The 13,040-nt window shown below is 60.8% G+C and overlaps 1 protein-coding gene across 3 annotated transcripts; it reads left to right on the forward strand.

Annotated features, from left to right (window-relative positions):
* Positions 1 to 5,636: 5,636 nt before the first annotated feature.
* Positions 5,637 to 11,475, forward strand: SLC29A4 (solute carrier family 29 member 4). Of its 3 annotated transcripts, none has more exons than XM_040574952.1 (11): positions 5,637 to 5,703; positions 7,589 to 7,758; positions 8,242 to 8,373; positions 8,465 to 8,578; positions 8,660 to 8,788; positions 8,896 to 8,970; positions 9,397 to 9,662; positions 9,747 to 9,882; positions 10,099 to 10,286; positions 10,557 to 10,797; positions 10,878 to 11,475. In XM_040574952.1, the coding sequence occupies exons 2-11, from the start codon at positions 7,599 to 7,601 to the stop codon at positions 11,018 to 11,020; spliced, it is 1,584 nt and encodes a 527-aa protein (XP_040430886.1). In that variant the 5' UTR covers positions 5,637 to 5,703; positions 7,589 to 7,598; the 3' UTR covers positions 11,021 to 11,475. The 3 variants fall into 3 exon arrangements, with proteins under 3 accessions (XP_040430886.1, XP_040430883.1, XP_040430885.1); XM_040574949.1 differs by lacking the exon at positions 5,637 to 5,703 and adding an exon at positions 5,736 to 5,797; XM_040574951.1 differs by lacking the exon at positions 5,637 to 5,703 and having other exon boundaries at positions 6,292 to 7,758.
* Positions 11,476 to 13,040: the final 1,565 nt, after the last annotated feature.

Consider the following 13,040-nt stretch of genomic DNA (forward strand, 5'->3'; position numbering starts at 1 on the left):
CCGCTGCTGCTTATTTATCTTGGAGCTGCATTAGCAGATGCACTCTGGGATATTCAATTACCTCTAAAGTGCTGCAGCCCTGCCAGCTTTTGCTGGAGCGACCAAAGGGGCTGGGTTGGTTGGCTTTGGGGCGGGTTGGGGGTGGGGGTTGCTTGTTTTTTTTCTCGTTTTAACTTGCTTTTAAAATAGAGCTGGGCCTGGGCAAAGCACTCGGTAAAAACAGAGAAGGGAATAAAAAAAAAAAAAGAAAGTGGCATGAAGAGGGGGATAAATAAATAAATAATCCTGTTTATGAAGTGAAACGGGCGGGTAGAAAAATGATCTCCGGGAAGAAAGCGGCTCCCGGGGCTATTTTTAGCTCCTCTCTTTCTTTCACCCCCCCTACTCGATCCCCAGCGCAGGCTGGGGGCTTGCTGCGTGCCTCCCGAGTGCCAGGTGATGTCTCTTTTTATTTTAATTTTTTTTTTCCGTTCCCTGCATCTTATTTATAGTGCGGAGACAGGCACAAGCGGCCACGCAGCATCGCCAACAGCCCCCCGTGGGAAAAGTGTGGGGCGCGGGGGGGGGCACTGGGGCTGCCCCCCAGCCCTGCATTCCCCCCAGCATCCCCCCCACCGGGCTGCCAGCTCCCCGTGCGCTCCCTCCTTGTGTGTTTATGGAATAAATACGTAATTCCTTTATTATTCAATTAGGAATTTAACACGCAATCAGGTGATCGCTTTAAGAGGATTTCCTATAAGGCAGGATTTGAATAACCAGGCTCGGAATTATATATTCCCTTAACTGGTTTATTCCTTTATCAGATTTTTTTTTTTTTTCCTAAGCACTTTAATGCTTTTACTTTCCCATTGTCAACACTTTTCCCCCTGCTCTTCCTCCCTCCCCGAGCTTATGCAAATCCCCCGTAAGGGGTTTAATGCTCCGTGTGTGTCAATGGTGCCCAAATCTCCGCCGTGGTGTTGGGCTCCATGCGTGCCCCTGCTAATTAATAGGGGCGGGGGGGAAGCCCGAGCCCCCCCATTCAGCCCAAGCCATGGGGAGGGGGCCCCGGGGCCAGGGGCTGCATTTTTATAGGGGAAAAGGCTGAAAGTGGCTCTCGTCTTTCTGGGGCCAAGCTGTCCAACGCTATTTGCTGCCCTGTCACTCAGCCCTGGGAGGAACCGAGGGGTGCACGGAGGTGATAAAGTGTTGGGGGGGGGAATGTCTGCTGGGGAGGGGATGTGTCTGGGGGGGGGGGCTTTGGGTGGCAGAGGAGTGGGGTATAACCCACGGGCCAACATCACCGGGCACACACGTCGCCCACCCGTGCTGCAGGGGTGGTTTTGTGCATCGCTGCTGGGAAAAGCTGATTTTCCCCCAAATTTTGCCACTGGTGGCCGTGCCCATGGCCACGGCACTGGGCGCTGCTTCCCGGCCTCCTGTGCTCCATGGTATTTCGGAGGTGGCAGGGTCACGCCCGCAGCCCCCTGGCTCTTTTGTTGGGGGGGTTTCGTGGCCGAATGCACCCGCTGGTGGCTGGGCAGCCTGGACTGGGTGGGGGAGATGGCCCCACTCCTCTTGGTAGAGCGTTCACTCTGAAACCTACTGACGACCACTTGGGCAGCAGAAGAGGAGGAGGAGGAGGATGTCAGAGCTCGGTAGCACTGTGGGACGAGCCAAAGGTGCTGTGCTGCCCAGAACACCGTGCTCATTTACTGCAGTTTTCCCATCGCCAAAGGTGCAGAGGCTGCCGGTGAGGTGCTCTGGGAGCCCAGCACGGGAGAGTGAAACCACCCGAGGGTGGACGTGGCCATTTTCTGCTTTCAGCGAAAAATCTTCTCTCTCTCTCTCCACCTGGTCTTTAAATAGCCCAGATGAGTGGGAGATTGCTGGAACAGCCCTGCCCGGCCCTCACCTCCCCTGCGCCCGCTGCTGATTGTCTCCTTTTTTTATCCCGTCCTGCCGCTGCGTGTGCGTGCAGCAATTATGCAAAGTTGCAATCAAGGAGCTGAATTAGCAGCTCATCTCGGATTAATTAGGGATGGATGCAAATCCGTTCCAGCAAGAAGAAGGGAGGGGGGGAAAAAAGGAAAGTCTCTGGGCATCCTCTCTGGGTTTTTCCAGCTCTCAGGGTCCACTGTAGCTGGTGCAGGCGGGAGGGATGCAGAGGAGCAGGGAAAAGCCCCCAGATGGGGGTGTTTGTGGGAGTGGGGTTGGTCCTCAGGATGTGCTGGTGCCGTGGCTCAGCTCCAGTTCAGCCCCTGCATCTCCCAGGAGCGCTTAAATCCGGAGCTTTGGTCTCAAATCAACTCCTCTCGTCCGTGTCCTGCTGCAAAGCCTGGGGAAAACCCCGTTAATCCCCGCAGCCTCCGGTGCCGAGCTCCTGCCAGCGCCGGGGATTTCGGTCCCCCTGCAATCGGCTCGCGACGAACCCCGCGAGCTGCAGCTAACGAATCCCCCGGCTACACCGCCTTTCTTGTGGCCCCGATAATCCCCCCAGCACCACGCCGGCCTCGTTCCATCCCCGACATCTCCATGCGAAGCCGGTGCTGCTGAGGACGCTCCCGGGGCTGGCACAGCTCTCAGCCGGCTTTCGGAGCTGCCCAGCAGAGCAGGGAAGGATGTGAAGGCCGTCCTCGGGGAGGGACTTGAAGGCCCTTGATGTTATTTAAAGAAGGGTTTCCAAGAGCAGATTGCATGCTCGGGAAGAGCCGTGCAGCATCCCGGTCCCATAAAGTGGAAGAGATGGAAAAGCAGCGCTGCCGGGAGCACTGAGATCGGGAATGCAGGGTGGGAGAGGGGGGGCTCTCAGCCCAGAAACCTCAATGCCCCATCGCCCACCCCATAGGTGCACAGGGGACAGGGATATAAGGCACGGGGCATCCCTGCTGGGTGAGCACGGCTTGGTTAAGGAGCAGGGTTTTGCCGATGGGTTCCTGTGAAGTGAGTGCTGGAGGGGGAACGGGGACAGCGGTGCCCAAGGGAGGGCAGGCACACAGCAGCAGCATCACCCCAAAGAGAGCGACATAAAAGATCCGTGAGGGTTTAAAGAGGTGGCATTGGGTTTTTTGGCGGCGTGGCGAGCTCCACCTGACCGGTCCCTCCTCTCTCTCACCTCTGCAGCAGCAGTAATTAATAAAACCCAACTCTGCTTCGGGAGCGAGAAAAAAACGCAGTAAGGGGGATTTCTGGAGGCCGTCCTAATCCAGCATCTCCGAGCCAAATGAATCAGAGGAGCCTTATTCCGCCCGGCGGGCTCAATCCACGGCCTCCATGGCAAGGAGGCCGCCGGGGCGGAGGCTGCCTCCTGCCACAGACCTAAAACCACCTCCTAATCCCACAAGCAGTGACTGCTGCGGGAGGGATGGAAGAAGGGAAAATTCCCCCAAAATGCTGTGATTTGGCCTGGGGTGCTTTGCGGTGCGTGCTGCTGGGTGTGGAGGTGCAAGGGGCTGGGTGTGGGACATCCCGTTGTGCCACGGGGACCGAGGGGTCGGGGCCAGCTCCGCTGTGCCTGGCAGGCTTCCCTGGTGTTAAAGTGGGTCAGGCGGAAACTCCGAGAGCAGCTGAGCCCACAGACCTCGAGCCAGCTACATCAAAGCTGAATTATTCAGGTCCAGCTGAAAAATTCAAGAGCCCGGCAAAGCCCAGGGGGAGCGCACGGCGCGGGGGCCCCAAACGTCCCCGCAGGGAGGAGGAGGCTCAGCACCATCGCCAGCACCAGCTCAGACACCTCGGGAGGCTGGGGAATGGGACCAGGGTCCAATGCTGCCCTTTGGGAGGGGAAGGCCAAGAGAAAGCACTTGGAAGGAATTCATCCTAGTGTGACCCTAAAAGCCATAGAGGTTTCCTTATATCTGGTGCCAGCTCTGCTGGGGTCAGGAGCAAACCTCTGGCCCCGAGCCTGGCTCAAGCCCAGTCTGTGGTGAGCGCAGAGCGTTGCAGATAACAATATTTTGGCAGCCCCACATGCACGTCCCTGGGTTCCTTTGGAGTTGTGGGGCCTCTGGCAGCCGTGAGCCGAAGTAAGGTGTCAAACCCCTCGTGCCCCAAAATGGGGATTAGGAGGTCGTGTGGTTTCAGCCAGGATGGCACAAGTCAGGGGCTTGGGTTTTTGCCTCCAGGTGTTTTGTTTTTTTTTTTTTTGCAGCGTCTCCGGGAGCTCTAAATGCGCTCGAAGGGAGCCGGGATGCCGGCGGGACCTCGGGGGCTTTTATAGGATCGCCCCTGGCTCTGCAGCCGGGGCGCCGAGGCGGGAGGGCTGGCTCCGACGGGAGAATCGCTGCCGAGCTGGGTGAGTAACGCTGCCTGGGAGCTGGGAAAAGGCAAGCACACATATGCTCCAGCTCGTCCTGCGCTTTTTGTGGAGCTCGCACACCGCCTGGATGCCAAGCAGGGGATTCTCTGGTGTCTCGTAGGGCTGTGCTGCTCCATCCCTGCCCTGCTGGCAGAGCCGTGGGGATGCCCCCGGGACGTCTTTATAACCGTGTTGCTTCTTTGAGGTCCCTTCTCCATGGTGGGTGGAGGGTGAGGAGGCACCCACACCAAAATCACCCTCTTTGCACCAATTTTTCAAGGGAGGGAGTTGGTGTAGGGCAAAAGGTCAGAGCCGAGCACGGTGCTTGTTTTTTGGTGTTTGTCACCTGCCAGCAGGTTGCTGTTCCGAGGCACCCCCCCTGCCACCCAGGGACGGGGAACACCAGTGAGGGGCTCTTGTCCAGCTTGGATGGGGGGGGAACACGCTGCCCCCCCACTGTGCTGTGCTCCTCCTGCAAAACCCAACAGCATCGCGTCCCTGCGGCCTCAGCCTGCTCAGCTGGGGAGGGCTGGGGACACCCGCAGTGTCCCCACCTGGAGCACTCGCTCTGGGTGTCCTCTCCCTGGACGGGTGTCCCCCCCACCCCATGCTGCTTCCAGCCCTGGTTACGTGGGGGAGCGGAGCCCCCCCCCCACACACACACACAGCCCCCAAAAGCAAGGGGATTTCTGCATGCTGCTAGCCAGAGCTACAATGCAGCCAGCTGTCTGGCCATGCATCTGTTGTCCTGTCTGTCCGTCCGTCCGTCCATCCATCCACCTGCCCATCCATCCATCCATCTCTCCATCTGTCCGTCCATCCATCCCTCCATCCATCCATCCGTCTGTCCATATCTCCACCCATCTGTCCTACCTGTGCATATATCCACCTGCCCATCTAGCCCTCCACCCGCCCGTGCATCCTACCTGCACGTCCATCCCTCCGTCTGTCCGTCTGTCCCATCCTTCCCCAGGGCAGCCCACGCTGACCCCATAATGCCAACGGTGTTTGGGGTGTGGGGGAAAAGATCCCTATCCCTGCAATGGGAGCAAAGCTTGTGTCCTAAATGAAATAAATGAAATTAGCCGATTTTTTTCACCCTAATTAATATCTCTTTGCAATCAGCGCCACGCCACTGCCCCCCACCCCCACCCCCCCCCAAAGCACATACAGGCAGTGCCTATAGATGCTGCCTATAGGATGTATACACAGCCAGGGGGACGGACGGGCTCTGTTCGGCGGAAAAAACATTTCTGAGCCCCCCCCTCGTCCCCTCCCCGCCTTGGGGCCACCGCTGCCGGGGAGGGGCGGCCGGAGGGGTGGGGAAGGGGAGGATGCGGGGGGTGGCGACGGAGCCGCCCCCGCTCCTCGCTCGCAGCCGCCGCGCTCGCCGCTCCCGGTGCCCCCACCCCGGGGACCGGGCTCCGGTATGGGGGGGCCGGGGGGGGCCGGGGGCTGCCGCCGGGGCTGAAAGGGAGCGGGAGAGGAGCCGGTGCCGCAGAGCTGCCGCGGGGGGGGGAGGTAAGAGAGGCTGCCGACCTGTTGGGTGAGGATGGGACCGGCTTTGTCTGGGGCTGGGGGGGGTTGTGGTGGGTGGGGGGAGGGATGGGAAGGGGGCTAGGGGAGGTGAGAGCCCCCCCGCCTGGTCCTGGCCTCCCCCCGAGCAGCCTCCCCCCGAGCATCCCCCCCCCAGCACGCATCTCCTCTGGTGGGGTTGGGTTGAATGTCCGTGTTTACAGCACTTTGCTGCTGACGGCTGGGGAGCCTGCTGCCAATGCAAATCACCATCATCATCTTCATCTTCTTCTTCTTCTTCTTCATCATCTTCATCACCACCATCTCACCCCCACGGGTTTATCCCCGCTGTGTCCCTTGGTGCCCCCCTCCAGCCCTGGCAGTGACGGAGCACCCACCCCGCAGAGGTGCCAGGGCCTGGCTCTGCTCCCCCGTGTGAACCCAAAAGGGAGGGGAAATCGGATTGATTTTGGTGCGAGGATCCTCGGGGCAGGCTGGGGGGGCTGGATGTGCGGCGCATCCCACTCCCGTCTCGTGGAGAAGTTTGGGTCACAGCGGGCGTGGGGTGCTGCTCCCCGGGGGGGGTCTTTTTGGTGAGAAAACCCCTGCAACAGGCTCTGCCAGCTCCCTGGCCGATGCCTCCCATTGGGGTTTCGTCACCTGGCGTGATAAATCTGGGGTTTTATCAGCGGATGGGGCGACATCAGCTCCCCATGGGTGATGACACGGAGCGGGGTCCCCATCCAAAACCCTGCCCGCGGTGCTCCGGGGTGGGTGCTGAGGTTCCCCCCTGGCCACATCCAGGCCCCCACCAGCTCTGTGGCCTCAGGACCATGTCAGGGCTGCTCTGTGCCACAACCAAATGCGGCTCAGCGTTTGGGATCGTGCTCACGGTGTCGGTGGGCACCGCGTTCGCCACCCACCCCATCCGAGGCGTCCTGGCAGCGGGGAGAGGCTGGAAAACCTCCGCGCTCCTGCGAGCGCCGCGTCTCGCAGGGAGACCAGACAAATCACTTTAATTGATTTTTCCTTCCTTGCCTGCCTCAGCCTGGTGCCTCGGAGGAGGTTTTTTTTTTCTTTTCTTTTTTTTGTTTTTGTTTTTTTCCTCGGGGCGGCTGGGTGGCCCGCGGGCAGCGGGCACAGGGGCAGGCTGGCATCTAGCGACTGGTGCTGGTAATACAGAGCGGGGCTGGGATGGGCCCAGAGGGACAACAGGGTTTTGGGGGGCTCTGGAGGGGCTCGCTGGAGGATGCCTGGTGGTGTGGGAGCTCGTTCAGGGATGTTATTTGGGGTGGTCACTCGTGGCTGTGCTCCTGAGGGTCTGTGCCCCCGTGCCTGGCAGCTCTCTGAGCATCTCCCCGCTGTGCCGTGGTCCCTTGGTCCAAAATGCTGCCTGAACAGCCGGGTCGCATCCTGTCCTCACCCCGAAAGGGCAGCAGGAGCGGTGTCCCCAGCCACAGGCAGCAGAGATGCTGAAAAAGGGTATAAACCAGAGTTTATGGGCTATATAAAAACATAAAGAGCCCGCAGAGAGCAAGGGCTTCCCGAGGCAGCTGGGATCCCCCCCAGGCAGCCGCCTGGTTTCCACCCATTAATTTCTCTAATTGCTTTTGGAAATCACAGCGTTGGTGCTGAGCATCCCAGCGAGGTGTTGAGCAGGGCCGGGGCGAGTTTCACAGACCCTACAGCATCACCAGAGGGTGGGGACACGACCCCAGGGGGACACAGGGACTGTCACCCACCTGTGTGCCCCGGGGAGGGGGGGGGGGGGGGGGGGTCACCGCTCTCTGTCCCCAGGTCGGCCGCGATGGGATCGGTGGGAACGGAGCGCTTCAAGGAACTGAGCCCGGCGGGGACGCCCGAGGGGAACGTGGTGATGAGCTTCAGCTTCGACAGCTACCAGCTGGAGGAGGACGAGCTGCAGCGGGGCAGCCAGGCCAAGGGCGTCCTCACCTTCATGGAGCCGGGTGAGGAGGGGGACACGGATGGGGTGGGGGGGGCCGCCCACCCCGAGGCTTTTCCCACCCATTTAGAGGAGCTTCCTGGGATGGGTTAATAGCCACAAACGGCTACTCTGCCGTGAAGTCATGCAGTGCCACGAAATGGCCTGATGTCTCCTTCAGAGCGCTTTGTACCCATTTTAGCCACCACAGCATCCTGTAGGGGTGGGCTTTGTGGTTAGCAGGGGGGTTCTGAGCCGCTCTCTCCTGCCTGGCTCTCCCCCTGCTAGAAAAACCCATCAGCCCTCAAAGCCCTGGTATTTTCCTGCCCTCCAGCCTTTGTTTCTGGAAGGAGTTTCTCCAGGCTGAGGGCATTTGTAGCACCGCAGGGCTGGGGCTGGCTTGCCCTGAGCGAGACGCATTGAGCCCCCATGTCCCCAGTGCCACAAGGGACATGAAAGCTCCGGTGCCACTGTCACATCTCCTCTCTTTCCTTCCCTTTCGGGGCAGTTTCTGAAGACCCTGAGCCACAGGACCGATACCACGGGATCTACTTTGCCATGCTGCTGGCCGGGGTTGGGTTTCTCCTGCCGTACAACAGCTTCATCACCGACGTGGACTACCTGCACCACAAATACCCAGGTAGGTCTCCAGCAGCCAAATCTCTTCCTGCCCACCCCGCCAAACCTGAGCTGAGCCCCCGGCAGCCTCCCCACCGCCTGCCTCTCCGCAGGGACCTCCATCGTCTTCGACATGAGCCTCACCTACATCCTGGTGGCCTTGGTGGCCGTCATCCTCAACAACGCGCTGGTGGAGCTGCTGAGCTTGCACACGCGCATCTCCGTGGGTGAGCTGGGGTCCCTGTGTCCCCAGGCAGTGCCAGCCCCCCATCAGCCCCAGAACCCACCGCTATCTCCCCCCTCTACAGGTTACCTCTTTGCCCTGGGCCCCCTGCTCTTTGTCAGCATCTGCGACGTCTGGCTGGAGCTCTTCACCCGCCGGCAAGCCTACGCCATCAACCTGGTGGCCGTCGGGGTGGTGGCTTTCGGCTGCACAGGTATGCCGTGGTCTCCTGGGACCCTCACCAGTCCCAGCCTCTCAGCGGGGCGTTTCGGCTGCGGCAATAATCCCCCTCCTTCTCCCCTGTGCGCATCTCTCCTGAAGTGCAGCAATCCAGCTTCTACGGCTACACGGGGCTGCTGCCCAAGCGCTACACGCAGGGGGTGATGACGGGCGAGAGTGAGTACCGGCAGCCGCCTCGCGTGCCACCACGATGTCCCCAGCTGGGGACGGAGTCCCAGAGTGGTTGAGGTGGGAGGGGACCCCCCTGAGGCCATCTCCTCCATCCCCATGAATAGAACAGGCTGCCCAGGACCACGTCCTGGTGGCTTTTGGGCTTCCAGCAGCTAGGGGACATCCCTGAAGGCTCCCTGGCAAAACGGGGTGTTCAAATCATGTGCAGTACCAGCTGTGCTGCCATGGGGGCTGGGGGTGTCTGCCACGAGCTGGCTCCATCACCCCAAAAATGCCACTTGTGGCTCCTCCGTGCCTGGAGCATCCAACCCCATGCAATGTGGGGCTGCTGGGGGGGGGGGGGGGGGGGGGTTGTCCCCAAGCCGTAGGGCTCTGTGGGACCCAGCCCTGACCACTCTGCTGTGCCACCAGGCACCGCCGGGGTCATCATCTCGCTCAGCCGCATCTTCACCAAGCTGCTGCTGTCGGACGAGAAGGAGAACACGGTCATCTTCTTCTTCATCTCCATCGGCATGGAGCTGACGTGCTTCATCCTCCACCTCCTGGTGAAGCGCACCCGCTTCGTCCGCTACTACACCTCCTGCTCCCGCAAGGGCCACCCCGCGTCCCGGGGGGCCGGTGACCACGGGACAGGGTACCGCGTCCACCACGACGTCACCGCCGAGGACGTCCGATTTGTAAGCCAAGGCAGTGCCCCCCGCTGGTCCCCAGGGTCCCTCTGTCCCCGGGGCTCAGCGCTGGTGTGACCTCTCCCCGTGCAGGAGGACCGGCTGCGGGGACAGCCCGGCTCCCCCCGGGGCAGCCTGGGCCCCGAAGCCGAGCTGGCGGGCAGCGGCACCTACATGCGCTTCGACGTGCCCCGGCCCAAAATCAAGAGGAGCTGGCCCAGCTTCAGAGGTGGGTGGCGGGCTCGGGGACGAGCCGTGGCGGGTGGCAGTAGCAGGGTGGGTTTGTGGGGCAGGAGGAGCAATCTGCAGCCTGGGGTTTTGGGGGGGGGGGGAGGGTCATCCATTTGTCACTGCGCCCAAAAATACGGGGGCATCTCACCGTGCTGCTGCTGGTGAGCCTTGGGGATGTGGTATCTGGCTGAGCCGTGCTGCCCGCCTCTCCCAGACATGCTGCTCCACCGCTACGTCGTGTCGCGGCTCATCTGGGCCTACATGCTCTCCATCGCCATGACCTACTTCATCACGCTGTGCCTCTTCCCCGGGCTGGAGTCGGAGATCCACAACTGCACGCTGGGCGAGTGGCTCCCCATCCTCATCATGGCCATCTTCAACCTCTCCGACTTCGTCGGCAAGGTAGGCGAGGGCAACGCCGCCACGGCCTGGGGGGGAGGGGTGGGCTCAGCCACCTCCACCCCTGCCCCCCCCCCCCCCTTTTGATGTTCTCTTTCAAAGCCACTTGGGGTCTTCTCCGCCCCATGGGCACCTACCCGGTGTGAGGGTGCTCCCCGGCGTGGCCGAGGTTGGGCGCCTGCGGACAATGGGCTTCCCACCGCCTCGCCGCCTCCTCGCCCTCCCAAACCTCCTCACTCCCACCCCCAGCGCGGTCTCTGCCCCTCGCTGCAGATCCTGGCCGCCCTGCCCTACGACTGGAGGGGGACCCACCTCCTCATCTACTCCTGCCTCCGCGTGGTCTTCATCCCCCTCTTCATCATGTGCGTCTACCCCAACGGGAAGCCTGCCTTCGGCCACCCGGCCTGGCCCTGCGTCTTCTCCCTCCTCATGGGCATCACCAACGGCTACTTCGGCAGCGTGCCCATGATCCTGGCCGCCGGCAAAGTGAGCCCCGAGCAGCGGGAGCTGGCAGGTAGGGTCACGCCGTCCCCGGGGACCCCACGAGGGGGTGGCCTGGGCTGGCACCCTGACACCCCGTGTCCCTTCCCGCAGGGAACACCATGACCGTGTCCTACATGACGGGCTTGACGCTGGGCTCGGCCGTGGCTTATTTTGCCTACAGCCTCACCAGCACGTCCCACAGTAGCTGTTTCTACACCGAAACGTCCAACGGCTCCTTCCTGGGGGGGTACTGAGCCCCGGGGACGGGTGTGTGTGTGGGGGGGTGTCAGGATGGGACCGGGTCCTGTTGGCATGGGGCTGCGGCCTCCCCGAATGGCCTCGGTGCCCATCCAGGTGTCCTCTCGCGATGGTGGCCCCCAGATTTGAGGGGTGGTGCCACTGCTCCTGGGGGACTCCCTGGGGTGAAGTACGGAGCTCTGGGGGTATTGGGGGGGGGGGGGGGGGGCTTCTCTTTGAGCTCTTGCCAAGGAAATACTGCACCATCCCAAAAGGAATGGGGACAGCGCTGAGAAGAAGGGCTGGTGAGGAAGAGGAGTGAGGGAGGAAGGTGCTGTGGGATGGGGAGGCGAGGCTTTTATTGACAGCGCCGCAGGATTCCTCTGCAGCACTTGAAACCGTGCTCCCCCCACCCCCCCCCCAAAAAAAAATACTCCAATTGCTGTGTAACAGACCCGAATTACTTCTGCTGGATGGAAAAAAAAAAAAAAGAAAGAACACGCTTTGCTTTGCTTTTGTCTTTTTTGCCCCCCAACCATGAGAGAAGCGGGGTCCTGCCCCCCGCTGCGTTCTGTGGGGCTGCCCCCAGGGGGGGGTCTGCTGCCTTGGGGGGGGGGGGGGGGGGGGGGGGGGGGGGGGGGGGGGGTGCGTCTCCAGGACAAGGCACCGTGGATGCTGCCCAGGGCCGCCGCTGAGCCTCCAATTCTGTTACAAGGGCTGTAAATCAAGCTGACACCGGATTAAATGTCTCACTTCGCAATGATCCCTGCTCTCCGCTGTGCCCAGCAGCTCAGCTCCTGCAACGCCTTTCGTGGAGAACACAGAGCGAGGGGATGGAGGGGACAGACGGGACCGGGCAGAGTCCCCCAGCAGGAGCAGCCACCCCGTGCCCCACCGTGCTGACAGCAGCAGGGAGAGGAGGGGTGTTAGAGGGGAAATTCGGTGCCGCAGGCGGTCAGGGCGTGATGCTTTTGCACATGCAGTGGGATGAGAGGACGCAGCCTGCAGCGCTTCTGCTGCACGCGCACCTGCGGGATGCTCCAGAACCGGGTTCGGTGCGAGGCTGGCACCAGGGATGCTCCAGAGGGAGACCACAGAGCACTGCTGGTGGCCCACAGCAGCTGGGCAGGTGTTACCCCAGCTTTGGGGCGTGCAGGTGCCCGCTCAGCCAGGCGGCGGAGACAGGGAAAAGGAAATTGTCCAAAAAAACCCACGAGGAGCGATGAGGTGCAGGGTGCCTGCACCGTGGGGCGCTGCTGGAGCACCCGTGAGCACCCCCAGGGCAGCGCAGCCCTCAGCCCCGCGTTGGGGTCCAGACACACTGCTGGGTTTCGGGGTTTCCTTATGAATAAATGCTTTTTGGGTTTTAGGTTTTTATTATTTTCTGAAAGGCACCAGCTTGCGTGTTCTGGTTCTTTTCCTGCTGGGGTGGAAAGGGACCCGGCTGTTTGGGGTCATCGCTCGCCCTATTTACTGGCTGGCCGTGGGTTCATCACGCCACATCCCAGTAGGGCCAGCCTCGGGTTTATCAGGGGACACTGCAGACCCCTTGGTGTGGTCCCCTGGTGTTGTTCCCCATCTCGCATGTCCTCTCTGTCCCCTAGGAGCAGCCACATTGACGGGGACACAGCCACACACCTGGGACCCCACTGAGCCCCCCGCCAGCTTGCACAGTGCTGCCAAAGCACAGCCAAAAAGAGACCGCTGGCACCGAGAGGGGAAAAAAAAAAAACAAAACACCCACAGTCAGGAAAAGTGAGACAAAGAAAGATGCGTCGTTGGGTTGCTTTTTTTCAATTATTTTTTTTTTTTTTTTATGAAAAAAGATCACACGGAGTTCTCCAACAAACAGAATGCCAAAAAAAATTGTTTTAAACAAAACATAAACAAAACGACGACAAAAAAAAAAAAAAAGGACAAAAAACCTGGCTCTCCTTTCCTCTCGATTGTCTGAAATATCCTTGTGTTCCATAGAAGGCAGTGGGTTTTAAGTGCTTTCTATTTAACATTAGCATAAAATCTCTCTCGCGCGCTCTC

Source organism: Cygnus olor, chromosome 15 (genome assembly GCF_009769625.2).
Source record: "Cygnus olor isolate bCygOlo1 chromosome 15, bCygOlo1.pri.v2, whole genome shotgun sequence".
Classification (NCBI taxonomy): domain Eukaryota; kingdom Metazoa; phylum Chordata; class Aves; order Anseriformes; family Anatidae; genus Cygnus; species Cygnus olor.

Coding starts and splice junctions, on each gene's coding strand:
- SLC29A4 (XM_040574952.1), top strand. CDS start 7,599: ATGGGATCGGTGGGAACGGAGCGCTTCAAGGAACTGAGCCCGGCGGGG. Junction 7,759..8,241: donor CCTCACCTTCATGGAGCCGG/GTGAGGAGGGGG, acceptor CTTTCGGGGCAG/TTTCTGAAGACCCTGAGCCA. Junction 8,579..8,659: donor GCACACGCGCATCTCCGTGG/GTGAGCTGGGGT, acceptor CCCCCTCTACAG/GTTACCTCTTTGCCCTGGGC.